Source organism: Citrus clementina, unplaced genomic scaffold (assembly GCF_000493195.1).
Source record: "Citrus clementina cultivar Clemenules unplaced genomic scaffold, Citrus_clementina_v1.0 scaffold_8, whole genome shotgun sequence".
NCBI classification, from domain to species: domain Eukaryota; kingdom Viridiplantae; phylum Streptophyta; class Magnoliopsida; order Sapindales; family Rutaceae; genus Citrus; species Citrus x clementina.
The window spans coordinates 6,252,222-6,272,394 of NW_006262022.1; the positions used below are offsets into that span (position 1 = coordinate 6,252,222).

Below are 20,173 nucleotides of genomic sequence, written 5' to 3' on the forward strand. Positions count from 1 at the left end.
TATATTCTAAAAATATCTCTGTAAAATAACTTATTTCCTAAACTATAAAATCTTATCCTCTTTTTTTCTTTTAATTTATAAGGATATAAATGTTAAAAACAAATAAGATGTCACATATATTCAGATATTAAAAAAAATAAACATATTATTTAGATTTCGTAGACCTATTCAGATTTTAAAAAAAAATCAAATTCATTTAGATTTAAGGTAAACGGTACATTAGATATTGCATGTGGCGGAATTGTTTCATTGTAAATCACTTTCTTATTACTATACGATTAAAATTATAAATAATAAAAAATTAAATTATTATTATAATCGTGCGGTTATTAATAATGTTTTACGGTGGAGTTGCTCCACGGTAGCCGGGACGTATTTATTCAAGGCAAAAAGAGAAGGTGCTGCAATCAAATCAAAAAGCCAGACTTCCAAAAATCAAAATCATTGAAAAAATATATGATAATGGAGAAAAGTTAAAAGCAACCATCTTGGTCTCCCAAAGGCTGCATTCTATTATTGTATGCTTTAAAATATTTAAAAAAAGAGAAGAGCTTTGGGTCAATAAAATAAATGACAGGATGAATGCTACCCATGGCCCACCCCTCTATTTCAGTCTGAGAGTGAAACCTCACATTGGTCTGGAGAATAATTTATTATTACACCCAAAAAAAATTATTATTATTATAAAAAAAACCCAAGTTGCTGCACTCTATATAGGGAAATTTAAGAGCTCTGTAATGTTTATCTTTTCTCCAGAGCTTTCTCATAGTCAGCAGCACTTAAAGAAACCTGCATTTGCATTTTAGCTATTACCCATAACTCCCCATTATACCTTTTGACAGTATTTTCCAACTCAATACTCACTGCAACAATATATTATTATTATCACCAACCTCTTATTTATTTATTTTTGTGGGGTGAGGGTGCTTAATTTAATTTGCATATCATCAAAAGTATTGCTCAAGAAGTTAATTTTTTTTTTAAAAAAAATGAAGATTTGGTGTGATGTGTGTGACAAAGAAGAGGCCTCAGTCTTTTGCTCAGCCGATGAAGCTGCTCTTTGTGTTGCCTGCGATCGTCGCGTTCATCATGCTAACAAATTAGCCAGCAAGCACCCGCGTTTCAATCTTGTTAGCCCCAGCTACAAAGAATCTCCTCTTTGTGATATTTGTCAGGTTACTGCACATATATAAATTATTTTCTTGATTATTAATTTCGTTGAAGAATTAATGAGTTATAAGGTGACAATATTTGTTTGTTTCTTGTGTTTTTGAGTCAATAGGAGAGACGTGCTTTGCTTTTTTGTCAAGAAGATAGAGCAATTCTTTGCAGAGAATGTGACATACCGATTCATAAAGCCAGCGAATACACGAAGAAACACAACAGGTTTCTTCTCACAGGGGTTAAGCTTACGGCTTCAGCTTCTGCTACTTTCAATACTACTTACAATCCTAGCCCTTCATCCTCCACTTGCTGTGACACAACAAAAACAACAACAACATCCATTGATGATCAAAAGAAAATCTCACCATCATCGCATTCAAATTCAATCTTTAGCTCCAATTCAACACCACGAGACAATCACATTAGTGACACCAGCAGCATATCTGAGTATTTGATGGAGACACTGCCCGGTTGGCGTGTAGATGATTTTCTTGATCCTTCTTCATATGCTACATCTACTAATGTTTTGTGTAAGGTTTGCGGTGCGTGCACACTCTTTTTTTTTTTTTAATAAATAAGTAGTGTCGTTTCTTCTGCTTAAACTCATTGACATTTATGCTAATGTTATGCAACATGGGATTTTGGGTTTGTGCAGATTTGTGATCAAGATCTTGAAAGAAAAATGGGTTTATTTTTCATTATTAGAAGATTTAGCAATCTGGGTACCTTTGTTTTCTTCCCAAAATGGGTTGTTAAAGGGATTCGAGGAATCAACAGAAGAAGCAAGAAGATTGAGAGTTCCTCAGATCAGAGGTCAGTCTGTCAAGAAAAATAGACACGTTTGGTTGAAGTTGATATCAAATGTTAGGTTGATTTGTTAATGATCTTTAAATATCATGTTGCTGTGTAATTTCAATATGGGATGGCTTTTTTCTGACTTTTGTCAATGGTTTAATCTCCTCCCTGTGTGTTTTTTTGTTTTTCACATGGTTGGTTTTGTTATATTCTTGTAACATTTTAATGGATTTTAACAAAAAGTTTCATCCTTCTTTGCTGCTTTCTCATCCTCTTGAGTCTTGAATCTTGATTAATGGAGTTGAGAAAGAGAAAAAAAAAAAGAAAAAAGGACAGAGAGACTCCTCAATCTTCATACAAAAGCAAGCATCAATGAAAGATGTAACTTCTTGATTATAAAGGTCCTACCAACAAACAATTCTTTCAAATCACTGATTTATTGGAGCTTAACATACAAATTAATCCTTAAATTCAAAGTGACCGACAACATTGCACGTAAAGTCCCGAATATTCCTTCCGCTGCCACTGGGTCATCTGGTGGGTGGTAAAACTTTTTTGTTAGAGAGATTTGAGTGTCTGTAGGACTCAAATTCTTCTCTTGTACATATTTACGAGTACATGATAGATTTGGCTTTTAAAACATCGCACGCGTTCCGGTTCAAGCCATTCCCGGCTAGAAATATATAATCTCTTCTACAAATATTGATACAGCATTTGTTTTCCTCTTAAAAATTAGGTCAAGTAGATACATTATACTAAGATTGAAAACATGGACCCTATTGCAATAAAATTGATACGACAGATTCTAAATTATATATATCAATAAAATGGCTCCGGCTAAGTTACGCCAGACACAGCAACAATATATCGTAGTAGGACCAGTTATTATCGTTGTGTCTAGTGTAAGTTACGTTTAACGTAACTTAGCCGGCCCCCAATAAAATTATAATTTTATTAAAGTAATATATGTAATAAGCAAAGATATATGAACGGAAAAATAAATGCTTTCACACATATGTTCAAAATGTGTTGTCACTGTGTTGAAATCCTAAAGTTGTAGTCTAAAATGAGGAAAGGAAAGAAAGAGAACCGCAGATTTTCTTGACAACTTCCATAATCAGTCAAAAAGAATACGCCCACCTTAAAATCGGCAAGTAAATTTTGGCGTCCACCCAAATAGCGGTCATCCATCATCTAGCTTTATCAGTAGCAGGATAAAATCTGTTGGTTAAAAGAAGATTGCGTATCATAAACATTTTGAGTAAATGGTACACTTAAGCTGTGCATAATCTCTCTTTCATTTGAAGCAACGTGTTACGAAATATTTAGTATTAAAGTGTTGTAACTTAAAAATTACAACTATTAAAAAAAAAATTACAACTATAAAATGACGTGAAATTAATATTGTGTTATAAATATAAATTTTAAAAATTAATTTTGACAAACAAAAAAGTAAAATTCTCATAAGTATTTTATTATATAATTAATAGATCAAATCAACTTAACTTTCAAATCACAATTATTGTTTATCAAATATTTTAATATAATAACTTTAATTTAAAGACTACAACCGCCCGATCGCAATACCAAACAAAGCCTTAGTATGTCCTTCCAAATCGTGTATCTTTAAGTTACAACGGTTCAGTAGCAATTGTTTACTTGAAACTCAAGCGGAAGCTCTGCCAGTTCAAAGGAAAAATGAAAAATTGCTATGTTGCATAAATATTCAATAAGAAAAATTATGAAGACTCTTGGAGAGCAAATCAAAGCGAGAAAATTGAGGAATCGGTATTTATACAGGTGGAATTGAGAAAAAATTCCTTTCTGTTTCTGTACATAACATTGTTGGAGGATGGATCACAACATTCTGCCGCGTGTTCAAAAACAAAGCAATTCCGAATGTACTCGTTTTCCCATTCTTTTACTCTTTAAACCCCCCCCCTTATTTTACAACCGCAGGGGAGAGAGATGCACAAACAAACTATCGACATACCTTTTAGATTGCTACATACAGAGAAACTAATAAAAGAATTGCACCCGCTGTTGCACGGAAAATGCCAAAGAGGCAAAGGATAACAAACCCTGCATATAGGACAGGGTAAAAAAGGTAAAAACATATTAGAACTTTGCTATTCTATGTAAATTAATGCTTCTTCTTTTTTGTGGGGGGGTGGGCTGTGTGAGGGCAGGAAGAGCATGTCATCTCATGTTTTGTTACATAATCAAGTAGATGGAATTAATACAGATTCACCTATACAACAACGTGATCGGAGAATTTGGGGGAACTAGGTTAGAATATTTGGAACAAAAGGAACGAGCAAAATAAAATTGAATTACCTCCATTTTGAGGGCATGAATTGCTCTGTCAAGTGAATGCAAAAAGCCTATCTGAAATCTTTGTACGACAAATTGGACACTCTGAACAAGCAAGCGAACAAGATTTACACACTGCAAACATAAACCAGGCAGCCAGGCCGAATTACAGGCAAGAATAAGAGCATGAAATGTAGGAAACTTGAAATGCATGAAAGTTACAAATCACTCACAACAAAAATGCCGGCAAGGTAGAAGAATTGCAGCTGTTGGTGATTCAAAACAAACTTTACACATATGGGAGTTGGGATCTCCATTTCCCTGGTATTTTTGCTCCTTTTCCTTCATCTCTTGCATTCGTGCCTGAAAGCAGTATACACAGTTTAAGTGGATTCCTTTAAAACCATTAGTTTTCAAAATTGTATCACATTATGGATGCAAAATTAAGACTGAAACTCTCCAGCGAGAATTATTATATATTTCCATAGTTCCAATTAACTACATGTCTTTAAGCAAACCACCGAGAATATAAACACTGTCCAATGTTTTTTGTAAAAACACTAGAAAGCTAAAGTTTGTCAAAGCTATCTTAGTTTGGTGCTTCTGGGACAATAGAAATGTGTCCAATGGGAGGAATCAATCCATCATTGGAGGGTAAAAAACATCTAACACAACATTGAGCATGTAGCAAAGAAATATAACATCTCAGCATATGGGAAGCTTCTCTAGCTGACAAGATAATGGAGTATAGTCCAACAATGTGTCTCTGTCGATAGAGAATGGTTGATATAAGGGAAAAGCAACTGCTAATTTTGCCTTAAACAAATTAGAAAAAAAAAAATTCTCAACCAAACCACCCTTTAGGTTCAAATTATTAATTAAACTTAAGAGTAAAAGAATCAGTGCATAAGAGGAAAATCATGGAAAGAATAAATGATTACCTTTAGGCGAGCTACAAGTGGTTCTTCCTTGGGAGTTTCATCAGCTGGTTTAGGCACATCCAAAACTTGTCGCTCAACTGAATTCTCATCAGCTGGTTTTGACACTTCCAAAAAATGTCTATCTTTCAGGACGGTATTACAATCAGTTTCATTAGCTTTTGGATCACATACACAATCTTCTCCATTTCTTTGTCTCTCAACAGTGCTTAACTCGGGGACAGAACCCACTTCCTTTTTCAACTTAGCAACAAGCACCCACATGTTTGCCAAATCATTTTCCAATGCTTCTTCTCGTCTCTTGGACTCTTCAACCTTTTTCCGATATTCATCTTCTAAAAATTCCTTTTCAGCTAAGGCAGCTTCAAGAGCAGCCTCCCTTTGTTTCCTTGCCTGAAGTTCCAACTTTAAATCATCAGGATCAAGATTCCATGAATCAAAGTCATCAGAGACAACTCCTGAAATTTCAGTTGATCTTCCAGAGAGACGGCCTTTCCTTCCAGCTTTCATACCATCACTATACTTTCGGTTAACACCATTAACTGTTTGCATAGCAGCACCTCTAGAATGCATCGACTCTCGAGCAGCCAACAATTCTTTTTCAAGTTTGGCATTCTGTAAGGAGATCTTGGTCACTTCACCAGCCAAATTCTTCAGCTCAACAGCAGCAGCAGAAGCCAGTTCCTTCGCATAAGAAGCTTCTTCAGCCAGTTTTTGATTCTGCACATGCAGTCCACTGTTCTCCTCGGAAAGTTGAACATGTTCAAGTTTCAGTTTTTCATTCTCCGTCTCCTGTTCAAAACAAAAATAAACATCTATATTAGATAGAAAGCAAAACCACAGGCAAAGGAGAAAAATTGATGTAAGACAGGATTGTTATCAAACATAATTTTACAACAAACTTCATAGAACATCTTTATGACGAGTTAATATAAAACTTGAAAAAAATTTACCCACATATTATTAAATGTGTTTGCAGGAGATCATATTTCATAGATTCTGTATATTACATTTGTGTGGAATAAATATAAAAGATTACACCCCCAATTTAGGTAACTACCAAATTAGCCTATGCATAACTCTAGGTTCAACGATCTACACACTTAAGAAAAATAATCAATAGATCATACCGATGCAATAAATATCTGCTAGAACAAATTAGGAAGCTTCATAATGGGAAAGTTGACAAAACATTCAACTGTCCAAGCTTAAGATTACAGTGACAGTGACAGAACAAATATCCAAATCAAATGAGAATGTAAATGGGAGCTCATAAAGTCAAGCAATTTTACAGCAACGAAAATGCTCTACAAGCCTGTCATACTTAAGTACGGTATCAAATGGGATGTTCTCTCCTATAGGAAATGATCTTGGATGAACTATTTCAGTTTAACCTCGCTCCAAAGATTTATAAAAGGAAAGGTACAATTGATGGACTATCATATAAAGAGAGATTGCAATTTTTTATAATAGTAGATATTTGTTACCAATCCCTATTTCCATTCATCCTCAAACTCGAGACTTTGAGGATTTCAATGGCAATTTTCCAGCTTTGGTTATGGTAATGGAGATTCTAATCTGAAAAATTGCCATTTCTAGATATGAAGCAACAATCTAATAAATCTTCAATGACGACAACCGATTTGGATTAAACAAGAATGATGAGGATATATACCTGAGCTTGTGCATCAAATCAGACAACTTAAGGAAATACTTTCAAGAGTATCGCAAAACTGAACAATGCCAAATAGGTGAATGGCCAGCAACTATCACCATCCATTCAGTTATGCCTATTAAGGAGATAGAATTTCTTATAAATGAGTAGTTACCTGTGATTGAACTTTCTTTCTCAATTCATCAACATATTCGTCAGAGGTACCCTGTCCAGAAGAACCTGCTGATTTATCGCCATTTTGACAAGCCAACTGCTGCTCCAGTAGATTCACCTTTTCTTGCAATTTCTTGTTCTCAGAACACTGACCATAACCAAGCATACGTTAGCTTAGACTTTAAACACTGACCATAACCAAGCATATATTAGCTTAGACTTTAAACAAACAGGAAAGTATCTTCACCTCATGAATCAACTAGCATCATTCTCAGCCAACAGGATAAACACTCTCAATTAATTAGGCAGATTAAAAGAAAATAATTTGATTGCATTGAATTTGAGAATTTTGAAAGGAGCTTCTTTACCTTGTTCTGCAGTTGTTCTTGAAGAATACGGTTATCAGCTGATTTTATCTACCAAGAATTGGCCAAAATCAATTTAGTTAAATGGTTAACATGAGGTTCCATACTTCAAATATACAATACATTTCTATCATCATTGACAAAACCATTTTTATCATAATTGGAAAAATGGAAGCATATGACATATAGCAAATCCTAGTTAGCTTCAAAAAAAAAAAATTGAATTCAATGTCCTCTCAACACTGTATTACATCAACATAAAGCTCTCACCTCCAACTCAAAAGCCTTTTCATTGCATTGGCTCATCAGCCTAGTAACTGTCTGTTGAAAATAGAAGAATTTAGAAGTTATTGAGGCACTAACCCATAATTACAGAATCAATAATTTCTAGCATATAAATAAATATTATAAACAAGAAATAATTAAGGTAACCACGATAAAATGCATGTAAACTACCTGCTGCATATCAACCATCGATGCATTAGCCATAGACGCCTCTCCATTCTCAATAATGCGTTGTTCTAGAATCCTCATTTGCCTCCGCTTTTCTTGGATCTCTCGTTCCAAATTCTGAATCTGCCATGGAAGAAAGCACACACAAGTTGGTCAGGGCTGCAAAGAATAAACACACTCACCAAGCAAATCAAGACAGTAAAGCTGAATAATCTAGAGGCCAGATACTGAAATAAATAGCATCAGAAGTTTGAAATGCATAGAATTCTCATTAGTATTGACCTACACGGAAGCTAAAACAAAATTCTTAAAGCAAAAGGAGATTGGAGACAAATCAGGTGGTTTTCTGATATTAAAACTGTGACTTCTGAAAGTACAAAAAGCACCACATGCTCTTTCCCAAATCATATCACCTATGCCAACACAAAGCTAACCCCTGCACCTGATTCATTCCCAGAAACTATGTTGATGATAACAAAACACTGATCAATTAGCAGCCAAAGCAATCCAGTTAATATATGGTTTTCACATATTCATAAGGACTCTGCAACAATTATAACTGATTTCTATGTCACCTCTTCTTCATGATGGTGCCAGCAGTTTCAAATCATTCATTAGCAAATTTAAACTGAATTTTAGACAGCACATAGAACAAAGGAAGAAAGCCATACTTGAACTTTTGAGCCATCAGGATCATTTACTGACTGATCTACCAGGCGTTTCAGGTTACTGCTACTGAATGCTATCTCTCCAGCAAGCATTTTAACTTGCTCGACAAGAAGGTCCATTTGATCAGATGTCATCCCACCCTAAGAAAAAAGAGTCAAATAATCATTTTTTTATATTACTACGTTATGGAAAGAACAATAAAAATACAAAACTATGGCCTTGCAATGAAACACAATTCTTAATATTAAAGCAGAGCTGATGAGAGCCCCTAGGGCTTGGCTGAAGGGTTTCAAGTGGCTTTCTTTGTTTGGCCACTTAAAACGCTTGACAAATATATTGTTGCTAGGTCTCATCCAGGTAAGAAATACTTAAAAGATTAAAGCAAAAAGGGACTTCTAGTATTGAATTTTAGGGTGATTAGAACAAATCTGGAAATTCCAAAAAACAGTCTCATTAAGTGTGTGGGTGTGCATGCATATGTCCACGAGTGTCTTCTTAGTGACCTTAGAAAAGATGTGGGCGGCCCTTCTCACATCATATTACACCAAATTAAGAGCTATAGTTCAGAAAAAACATAAAACAAGAAAGTTACATACTAGATAGATAGTACCAAAAGAGTTAAAAGTGAAAATGAGAACATACTATCGGATGTTTGGAACCACTAATAAGTTCACCCGCTTGAGTTGATTCAGTAACCGTACTGCTCGTGGGTGAGAATTCTTCATTCCATTTGCTGGAGGATCTTCTGTGTTTAAAATCAGAAGGCAGATCTGAAGCAAGACCTGAAGCAGAAGATGTAGAGTCCTTCTGATTCTCACCATCTAAAAGCAAAGAACCCTCCCGCAATAAATCCAACTGCACACAACGAGAAGGCATGGCAGAAATAAACCTTATTAACATTTTCAGAATAAATATCCAACATTCTTAATATTGTCTAGTGAAACAGGCAACCCAGTCTCATCCAAACAAGAGGAAAATGCTCTGAAAAGAGATAAATACATCCCCAAATACAAGAAAAAGATAAGTCACGAATAAAAGAAATAAAAATCCCACATTTCTAAGTAACAAAGCATTCACCAAACACATTTATCATCTACAGCCATAAGTTTCAGAAAGCAAAAATGCACAATGAATTCCACCCATATTTGAGTCTCTTTTGAATTTGTTTGTGTTGAGAACTTTAATCAAAGCTCCAGCTTTTTGAAGAGAATTAAAGAATGAAATGGATAAACCACACTTTTTATCCCAAAGAGTATAACAACTTACATCATCCTCACCAACAGAATGACTCCTTTGGTGATTAGGCACATCACTTAATCCAGGAATAGTATTCTTGGTAGAAACAAGTATGAGCTTTGTTAGCCTTTGGATTCTGCTCATAAGAGCAGCTTTGGCTTCCTCTTCCTCCTCCAACCGTGATTGCATTTTCACTTGACCTTCTTCTAACTATTTATGAACACCAAACAATACTTCTGAATATTAGTAATCAAACTAGTTCAACATCACAATTATGTACGACAAAGAAAAAGGAAAGAAAAGACAGAGGGAAAAAATTTTGAAAAAATTAAACCTTTTGTCTTAAGGTCATAAGCTCCTCATGACTAACACCAACAAGGATGCCCCTCTTCAGTTGATCAAGTTCTTCTTTGAGGCTTGAAATTTCTCTTTGATACTTCTTAATCAGTGATTTCTCATCAATAATCTGAAGAAAGTTTTAGAAGGAGTGTTAGACTTAATTAGGGCTAAAAAAATATAATCTAGCACAACCCAACACCAAAAGGCCAGGTGCTTTGTTCAATAGACAGGAACCTGATCACATACGGGTCACAAAACCACACTGGTACGAGAGTTAGGTCAGGAAGGGAATTAATTACACATCCCACACGGAGCCCAAGTACCCTGGATTTATTATGTAAAACTTTTATACATGAGTACTCAAATCAATCTTTAGGTTTTCCTTTTGTTTTATGCAGAGACAAGTTTCTGCCACCCATTCACAAAGCCTCATATCCTCTATCTCCATCAAATAAACATTTTTTTGGAAAATTTAGCCATTGTTGAATAAGGTTTTGGAAAGATTGAAAGAAAAGAATCCAATGTCACCTAAGAGACACCTCAGTTTCACTATTTTTGAGAGATATGGTTTCTTTTTCTTGCTTTCTTTGTTTTTTCGGACTGAAGAACTGGCTTTAGCTTGAAGCCAGTAATAGCCTACTTGCTTTTAAGGCCATGGTTCAAACTTCAAACTACAATGAGGCTTATCGTCCTTTTAGAGCTTCTAATGCATTCTTGTTTTGGAGTTGAAAAACACCATGAGTCAACTAGTGGTGCTGATAATGTTTGAAGCCATTTAAGATTTTAGACCATATCAGGCTTGCAAGCTGGTTATGGAATTCAATAGCTTAAGTTGACATCGAGAAGTGATGATTGGTAATAGGGCAGTTGTCAACTGCTCCTTGAATGGCAAGTGGTAGCAATGGGAGTACATTTCTCATGACAGGGCAACGATTAGAGACAGGAGGCTTTGCAATATATTAGAGCCAGCGAAAGTTCTTGGTGTAACAGTGAGAGGAAAGGTAAGAGGATCTCCAGTTGTACCTTATCTCACATTGCCAATGTTAAACTGCAAAGAATACGAACCTTATTCCTTGAGGCATATATTTCCACTCGCTTAGCCCTGCTCGCAAACTTCAGTGTATTATGAGTTTCTTCCATACTACTAGATGCAGGAGTAACTGTACATATAAGCTGTAACACATCAAATATAAAGTAAATGAGTTTTCACCACCTTGTAATCAAGGACATGTAGTTGAATACTGACATTTACAAAGATTGTCTATTTCTGCTTCTAAAGAAAAATAAAAAATAAAAATGGAACAATAAATTATAGTTGTATAAGGAAATAAGGCAATATAAATTTACAGTGGAATTCAATTTTTGCATGGGTACCAGGTGCCATCAGATGAATTGCACGCACAAATAAATTTAATAATATCACAAAATAATATAAAAGGTTGAGATAACCATCTTATCAACAACATTATCACTGCATCTCAAACTCACCGAAACATGTCCATGCCCACTCAGTGAAGATTGCAAAAGACGAGTAAGCTTGGAATCTCGATAGGGAACATGAGATGCCTTCCCTTCACTCAACTTTCCTATGACCTTCACATTACATCCATATAATCAAATTTTAAGTATCAAAATAAGTCACATTTACAGAGATAGTTAGAAATACAATATTTTCCTCAATATGAGTATATGCACACTAAATCCAAGCATCAAATTCAAATGAGTAGTTTTAGTATCTGTATGCTGTAGATAACTACTTTCTCAACACTCTTAAGATTGTATCCTACCAACCTATCATCACTGAAGCAAATAATTTACAAGCCACACTTAAGTTGTTAATAGACAGGAATCAAGATTTTACATCAGTTTAACTTTTATTTAAGAAACAAGGTCATTTGAGATCAGTACAGGAAAATCAACAATAGGAAATTTCATCATAACAGTAAAATGAGATCCTTCTGTTTACATACTGTTCCAAGAGTTAGAAGACTTTTGTTTATGTAAGATCCTTCTTTTCTTCTTAACCCAGTAGTCTCAGTTTTTGAACTCTCTGATCCAGCAAGATCGATCAAATTCTGAAACCAAAACAAAACAAAAAAAGGAAAAGAAGAGATTGAAAATAGTTGTTGAGACAAACCATATAACTGAAACAAATAAGCTGTTTTGACCGAGAGAAAAAACCACCGTACAAGTTGAGAGAAGATGACTCCATCATATTCATCACCATGGTCACTACTTTCAATCATCTGCAAATACGACAGCAAGTTTGAACCGTGTGAATGAGAAGATGGTAAACTCTTCATCAATATTGTCGTTTATATCCAATATCCTCTTGAGTTCCTGGCCTATAAAACTTAAAATACTCTCCAAGCCTTCAAGTGCAACTGAAGCTTTTGCAATTTTAAACAGAAACAAGGAATGCAACAATTCACATATCATGAAAAAGAAATCTTAATTAATGGGCTCATGAGGTGTTGGCCAAATCACCAAACCCATGGTTTGCTCCCACAAACCTCTGCCTGGAATGGGAGTAGATTTCACCCAAGATGGTCCAGACATCCAAGCTATGATATACTAAGACTAATCTAGGCCTGATTCTCATAATGATGAAACCAATCTTTAAGGACAAATAAGTTTGGAAGGGCATGTACAAATCAGTTTGCAAATCAGGAAATGAATGCAAAGCATTCAAGAATCTGAATGAAACAGAAATACAACATAGTAATAGTCCAAGGAACTATAAAATTTAGCAGAGTGTGTGTGAAGAAAAATTACCAGTGTAAAAATGGTATGACTTCGGCTACTCAACAGATTAAAATTATTTGAGCCAACATGACGATGCTCTGCCATGAAGATACATTAGTTAAAAGACTCGTAGTAAGAAAATTTGAGATGGTGAAGAAGACTAAAATCTGGAAAAGAAGGAAGAAAACTGCAGGAGCAAACCCAGTAGATACCTTCCCCAGCAGCAATAAAAGAAAGTGCATGCCCAGGAGACAATACCACTTCTTCTTTTATACCCTCAACATAAGTGCCCTGAAAATGTAAATCTGGTGTAAGTCATATCAACATCATGAAATCAAATGTTATCAATTTTTCCAAATTGGAGTGGGTGGATTGACAGCAACACAGATTCCAGGAAAAAAATCGTTTTCTTCCAAGCTCTATATGAACAACAAATAAAAACCTCTTAGGTTACAAAAGGAAGCAAAACATCTTCAATCATTGATATTCTGCTTGAAACTTTAGAAGTTTAAATTGCAGCAGTGAACTGTCAATTTGTTAACAAGATATACTATTATAATAAGTTGCCAAGCAAATATGTAGATGATGTTGATAAAAAGAAAACAATCAGAAGCACCATATTGAGGTTAAAAGGAGATTAAAAATCTCAAAATGCCAAAACCTGAGCATCTTCTCTAACGCGCAAATTTTGACCTGTTGGATCAAGCAAGTCATTTATCACCTGATACAAGAAGCAGTGTTAGCACCAGAAATCAAATGTTACACGTCTGAAAGTAACTAGATTAACCAAATAACACCTTCAGAATTGATAGTAATCAGTTTTCTGGAATTCAGGATGAACACTCAGATTCCACAAAGATTTAATAAAACAGACAAGTTGGCAATTAAACTATATAAATTACCAATTGCTAATGGCATATCATAAATTGGAAATGACAGCTGTAAAGAGCCACTCACCTCATTGTAGATTTCAAGATATGACACACGGAGTAAGAACTCTCTTCCTGGAGTCTGATGAGAAAATTCAGTTAGTGATCCAAACTTTATCCATGATAAGGTAATTATCAACGAGAAAAATAAAAGTAACCGGCATTACACTGGATAGTGATGCCAGCTTGTTGTAAACAAACTAAACAATAGAATAGCACTATTTATAACCAGGGTAGGGGCAATTATAGGAAAATTTAGCAGTTTTCTTAGAAACCAGAAGTCAAAATTTTGATTTCTCCCATAGATAGAATGTGCAAGGCAATTAACCTATGAGATTCTAATGTAAAGTGACAAAATGACCAAATGAGAGGAGGAAATGTTACATACAACTAAAGTATTAGGACAACTAGTTGAAACTAAAAAGACAATAGAAAATAATATGTAGTGAAAGTTAAACAAGAAAAACTTGGACAGAGTCAAGCAACATGAAATTCATTGTTATATCTCAAATGCACTAGATTTGAACACTTACATCTTGGATAATGCTGAACACATCCTTTATAGCCAATGGTATAATTCCAGGAGAATTGTGATCTCCCTGTTGACAAAATATAAAGAAACATCATACACTAGCCAACTAATAGATTGTAACATTTTTATGTGATATGTAACATGAACCTACAACCAATACCAATCTCATATTTAGAACTGAAAAAATAGAACCACTTGAAATGAAAAGAAAACAAAATACATAAAAAAGTATTCCAAGAAAACATATTATGCTATGGTAAAAGCACTAAAATTCAACACAAAATATCATGAATAATGTGATTCAAAGAGTTACCATATCCACATGTATTGATGTATTAACAATCATAAACAGACATTTAGTCACATTTACAGAACATTGGAAGTAACATACATCACTTCCAGCAAGCACCATAGGAAGTCACTTGGAAAATCTTTGGATGAGGGTGGGACGGGTGTTAACACTGATTTTCTTACAAGTAATATACCAAAACAATTCCAAATAATTATAGCTCAGGTCTCTTGCCAAATAAGGGTTTCCACAAAGAAATGCGGTTCAATCTATGGGGAAACAAATGTAATGAAGATGGAACTAGAAAGTGCAAATGTGAAACATATTATGCCACTAAAATGAAGTTCAAGTGTTAACTGTCACTATGAAACATAAGATATCTCAATTATTCTTTCATCAAACCATCACAAAAAGTCAATGGCATCCAATTTATGTGGTACGTATTCAATCCTGTAATTATTGGAGCCAACATATGCAATAAACATTCAATCCTGTAATCTAGTTCTCATCAATCATTATTTTTTAAAGTTCACACAGCCATTATCCCTTTTAATTTCTTTTGATAACTGCTCGGTAAACAACTATAACACAAAATGAAATAGAGTCGCAATGTTCTGCTACAGACCAAAAATCCAGAAAGAATACTTAGCGGACACCAGATTGAGCCTCCAAATAAAACTAATCAACAAAGCAATTCTAGTAAATATCCAGGACTTACATGCATAGTGTGTGTCTTCCCACTACTCGTAACACCATAGGCAAAAACAGTCCCTGCAATGTTTCAATCACGTTAATTTATTCAAATGCAAACACAAAATCATACTTCGCTTATGGACTAACTAACAATTTAATCAATTAGTCAACACATACCATTGACACCTTCCATTGCAGCCTTTACTACAGGCCTAGCAGCTACATCATACACCTCTTGTGAATTTGCATGCGGTCCAAACACTCTATCTACACAATTTCGTTTATATATAATCACATTATTCAAAATCACAAAAAAAAAGCATAAAACAAAAGGAAGTAATAATAATTACCAAATGCGTAAGCAGTAGCTGGATTATACTCGTTTCTCACAATCTTATCTCCATCTGCGTACCACGCGATCTCATCTCCTCTTTGAAACTCCCTCTCACTAAATTTAAATTAATAAATACCAAACAATCACATTATCTACAAAATAAATATTAAAAAAGAAATTGTTCAATTTCCTTTAATAGATCTAAAATTTCAAAACCAGATCTATCAATCTACCTCAATGGCCGGAACCGAATAGTGACGGAGATGCTATCGCCGGACCTTTGTGGTGCATCTAACGGCTCGGCCATCAACTCCTCGGACGGAAAAATGACCGGCGGTGCTGCGCGTGCGCTATAACCGCGGGGACTGTTGTACATTGAGTCGGAGCAAGACCGACTTGGCGTCATGGATCGGGAACCGAGTCCGTTCCCAGAGTTGAAGTACGAGGAAGCCGAGGTAGAGCACGAGCGCGGCATAAGTCGATTGTTCATGAACGAAGAAGAAGTCGACGACGTTGACGAATACGGGGTCACCGGCTTCCGGTACGAGAACGGTGAACTGCTACGAGCTCTCGACGAGGACGCCATTGTGTTTAGTTGAGTTGACTCCGCGACTCGGAGCCTCGAAGAAGCGAACAAGTTAGTGAAGAAAAGAATAGAAGGAGAAGGAGGAGGAGGAGGAGGAGAAGAGAATGTGTCAGTGACCTCACATGGCTTGATACACAAAAGCAAAGAACATTGTTCAAAATTTTTTATTCAATTTTTATAATTTTTTAAATAATTAGCGCTTTATAGATTTAGCAATGGCGAGATTGTTTCTTCTTCTTTAAGGCAAAGAGAGAGTTGCAGAGAAACGTGAAGAAGATTTCTCTAATAACTGGTGAGAGACTGAGACCGATGAATTTTTTTTTCTTTTTATCATTAATTTTTGTTTTTAAATATGCTTTTAGCTTTTCAGAGATATGAATGTTTTATAATTTTTTTATTGGAGGAGAAAGGTTAGTGACCAGTTACTGTGGGCTGACGTGGAGCGTATTGCTGACGTGGATGGCGAGGATGGACCCGCGCAGTTAATGAATTTTGAAAAATAAAGTGCTAAAAATGAGCGGGAATAACCGTGGGTATTAATTACGGCAAAAAATAAATTTAAATTTTAATCTTGTTTTAGAAGCCGAACTTTCTCGAGTAGATAATGCATTGTACTCGCTGTTGCATGCGCACATGTACGAAGGTTTTGTTTGGTCGTAGCAGTAATTTACGGAAATGCCCTAAATCATGGGAGCGAGAAATTGAGATTTTTCTTATTTTAAAAAATTATAAGACAGAAAGTTGGAAGTGAAAAAAAATCTGCGGCTTTGTGGAGTCACGGAGAACCGATGGCTTTTAATTTCCGTTAAGGATAAATTTTTTATTTGTAAAAATTATTTAAAAAACAAAATTCGGACATCGAGCATATTCTCGAAATGACCAAAACTAAAAAATAAATCAATAAAACAGGAGCGTGTGGTGGACGCTCGTGGGATCGGATCCAAACAGAAGGCGGCGGCTCGATTGGACGGTGGGGGAGGAAGATAGTTTCCCATGTGATGGGTGGCTTTTACCAGTCCCGCTTTCTACAAAAATGTTGTTTGTGAATTGAGATATAACTAACAACCGTGGGGCCAATTTCGTCTTTTCGGTCTCCGCGTCAGCCAGTAAGGGTTGCAAGAGCGGTGAGTGCCGATGATGGATAGGATCAACTACCGTACCTGCCCCGGCGCATTTAATACTCTCATGCATGTGATTTCTTGGTTTCATCATATCTGTCATGTTCGTGTTTACACCAGATTACGTGGATCATGTTTATTTTTCTTCTTTAAAAAGGACAAATATATATATATATTTGTCCTTTCGTTTGCCATTAGACAATTATCCAACACTCCAATCTTTCTTATTATAAAATTCAAAAAGTTAAATAAGCAAGTTATTAATTATGAAACATAATAATGTTTTAAAGAAATAAAATTTGAATTAACAACCATTACTAAAATTAAATTTATTATCAACGTTGAGAGAGTTTTGTCGTCTTAGTAATCCTATCCGACTCGAATATAAATAAATCGAGACTCAATATGGTATTCGAATACCAGATAACTTAATACACTGAAAAAATTTTAATTAATACCAAATTATTGGTAGCGATCTCATATTGGTATTGGCAGTAGATGTTTCGTCATAAATAATTTGCAACTGACCTAACATTTTCACTATGTTTGCAAGACACGAGTCCTCCATCTATTGACTTATCTCAAGTTAAAATAAGCATCAACAAATATAATTTGCATTTGTTTTGTGCTAGTTAGACGATAAAGGATAATTACATAAATGTCCATTATATTTAATAATTAAAATGGATAATGTGACAACAATATCATAGTGTCAACAAATTCTGCATGTATTAGAATTCGCATCATATTTTTTTAAAATAAAAAATCTTCACTGAAAAAAAAAACTGAATTTGGAAGTTTCCATATAAAAAATTACCTAAAAGAGATTATCAATAGACAGAGATCTCCATATCAGCCTCGTAGAAAAAGGAAAACCTTTTGATGGTGAGGCTTCAATTTGTGACTGTGACACCTGATGCCAGAGTGTATAGCATATACAATTAGATTTGTATTTGTTTAAATTCACCTAAGAATATTTTAAAAGCAATGGTCAAGACAAACATTTCTTTAAAAGTTACAACAGACATTTTTTTTCTTTTTCTTTTTTTAAATGATCAGCAAGTAGACAAGAAAAGCATATTGCCTATTCCATAATTATCACAAATTTCTAATCAAATAAATCAATTACTTTCTGATTTAAATAACATTCAAAATTTAAATTTAGACCATAATTTAAAAAATAAAAACATACAGTAATAAATTAGCTCCTAATAAATTGACCCAAGTAGGGACCTCCGAGGCTCCAGCCATTGTCTTTATCCGTATGTGACTTGACTTTTTCTTATATTATGTTTATAATATATAGTCACCATTTTGTTGGTATTTGGTGGTGATCATGTCTTCAACAACTTTGTATTATGCTTCAAATCAAAACCAGAAAATAATTATGTCCAATAAAACAATACACGCAATGATCAATTAAATTTTCATGTTGTTGTTCCCACATAACGAGATAGCACTACTATTTGGTCTCATGAAAATCCTTATTAATTGGTCTGTTTGTTAAAATGAGTGCTACTTTTTCCTGAAAATATTAGAGCAAACCACACACTAATCTAGCCAGAATAGCTATTCTAATATTTCATTATAATCTGATCAAACACTAATCTAGTCATACTAAATGTGTTAAGATTGAAGTTGGACAATTGTAAATTTTAAACTAAAACATTAAAATATTTGATAAATACTAGGTGGTATGGTTTGGAAATTAATTTAATTTAATTTTGTACTTATGTGATGAAAATTTTATATTTTTATTAATTTTAACAAAATTATTATCTCAAAATTATATCTATTATATATTATTAATTTTTATTTCATTTTTTTTAATAATAACTGTAGATTTTAAACTACAACGCCTTAATACCAAACAAGCTCTAATATTACAAAATGAAACATCCACAAATTTCAGTGTGGTTTGTCAAAATTCAAAAACCGTTTGCATGAAAATACTTGTATTTACCAAATGATTAGAGCTTGTACTTGATGCCATGCATGGGAAGCGACAATAGGGGCAACAACAACAACAAAATTAAAACAGCCTCTAAAAACATGACACTCCAACAAATTAATGGCCCAAAAAAAAAAAACTCAAAATTTTGAAAGGCAATGGGAGAGGATTTTTCAATTCCGAAAATGATAGTGCTAAGCAGGCTTATCCTTTTTGGGTTATTCATGTAGTGCCAAAGTTTTTGTTCGGTTGCATGGGAAAGTGGCAATTCTTACATAATCATTGCTCATAATTTCCATGCACTTTGTAGTAAGTTTAAAAAATATGAAACACATTTAATCATGACTTACAAAGGAAATGTAAAAATTCACAAACAACACTTTAAAATACGTTTCTTGATCAAAATACTTCTGTCTCTGTGGGTATGTAGAGATGAATGTGTAAGTAATTTTTTTTTGGAGTTATAATTTCAGAATCTACTCATTTTTATTATCTTTATTATGTTGATTAAAGCTGATCATCGTAGATTTTTTTTTTTTTTTGAGTAGTGATAATTGGCCCTCTCATTATATCTTACTAACTCCCACTTTTCATGCAACCATTAAAAATTTTAATTTAATATTTATCTCCTTACATACCGCACTTAATCCCGAATTTACCCTTGTTTTAATTTTTATCTTTTTCCAAGCACTAACCATAAAAAACTTATAAAATCTATTAAAAAATTTTTATTATAACTATAGTCACTTTTTTTTTCTTTTTTTGAAGGCTTTATCCACCGTTACCATAACGATAAAAAAAGGATTTGATACTTCTTGGTCATCCTCTATCAAGTATTGTAAATTAATTTCTTTCATGATTACAAAAGTACAGTATATAATATTTGAGAACGGATA

At 34.2% G+C, this 20,173-nt stretch overlaps 2 protein-coding genes across 2 annotated transcripts; one reads left to right on the plus strand and one right to left on the minus strand.

Moving 5' to 3' along the window:
* The first annotated feature begins 693 nt into the window (after nucleotides 1-693).
* LOC18033775 (B-box zinc finger protein 20) lies at nucleotides 694-2,138 on the plus strand. Its single transcript, XM_024179309.1, is given in 4 exon segments — nucleotides 694-1,175; nucleotides 1,283-1,699; nucleotides 1,820-1,849; nucleotides 1,851-2,138. Coding segments are annotated over 4 exon segments (828 nt in total). The 5' UTR covers nucleotides 694-989; the 3' UTR covers nucleotides 2,046-2,138.
* A 1,598-nt stretch (nucleotides 2,139-3,736) lies between these two features.
* On the minus strand, nucleotides 3,737-16,540 carry LOC18034863 (kinesin-like protein KIN-7D, mitochondrial). Its single transcript, XM_006423369.2, has 25 exons — nucleotides 15,856-16,540; nucleotides 15,639-15,736; nucleotides 15,466-15,555; nucleotides 15,314-15,366; nucleotides 14,308-14,373; nucleotides 13,803-13,856; nucleotides 13,507-13,566; nucleotides 13,058-13,136; nucleotides 12,876-12,943; nucleotides 12,290-12,346; nucleotides 12,071-12,175; nucleotides 11,589-11,693; nucleotides 11,166-11,273; nucleotides 10,096-10,227; nucleotides 9,792-9,971; nucleotides 9,168-9,380; nucleotides 8,528-8,665; nucleotides 7,860-7,979; nucleotides 7,674-7,724; nucleotides 7,407-7,454; nucleotides 7,040-7,186; nucleotides 5,214-6,002; nucleotides 4,506-4,635; nucleotides 4,297-4,407; nucleotides 3,737-4,041 (listed from the first exon to the last, which is right to left on the minus strand). The coding sequence occupies exons 1-24, from the start codon at nucleotides 16,206-16,208 to the stop codon at nucleotides 4,325-4,327; spliced, it is 3,327 nt and encodes a 1,108-aa protein (XP_006423432.1). The 5' UTR covers nucleotides 16,209-16,540; the 3' UTR covers nucleotides 3,737-4,041; nucleotides 4,297-4,324.
* Nucleotides 16,541-20,173: the final 3,633 nt, after the last annotated feature.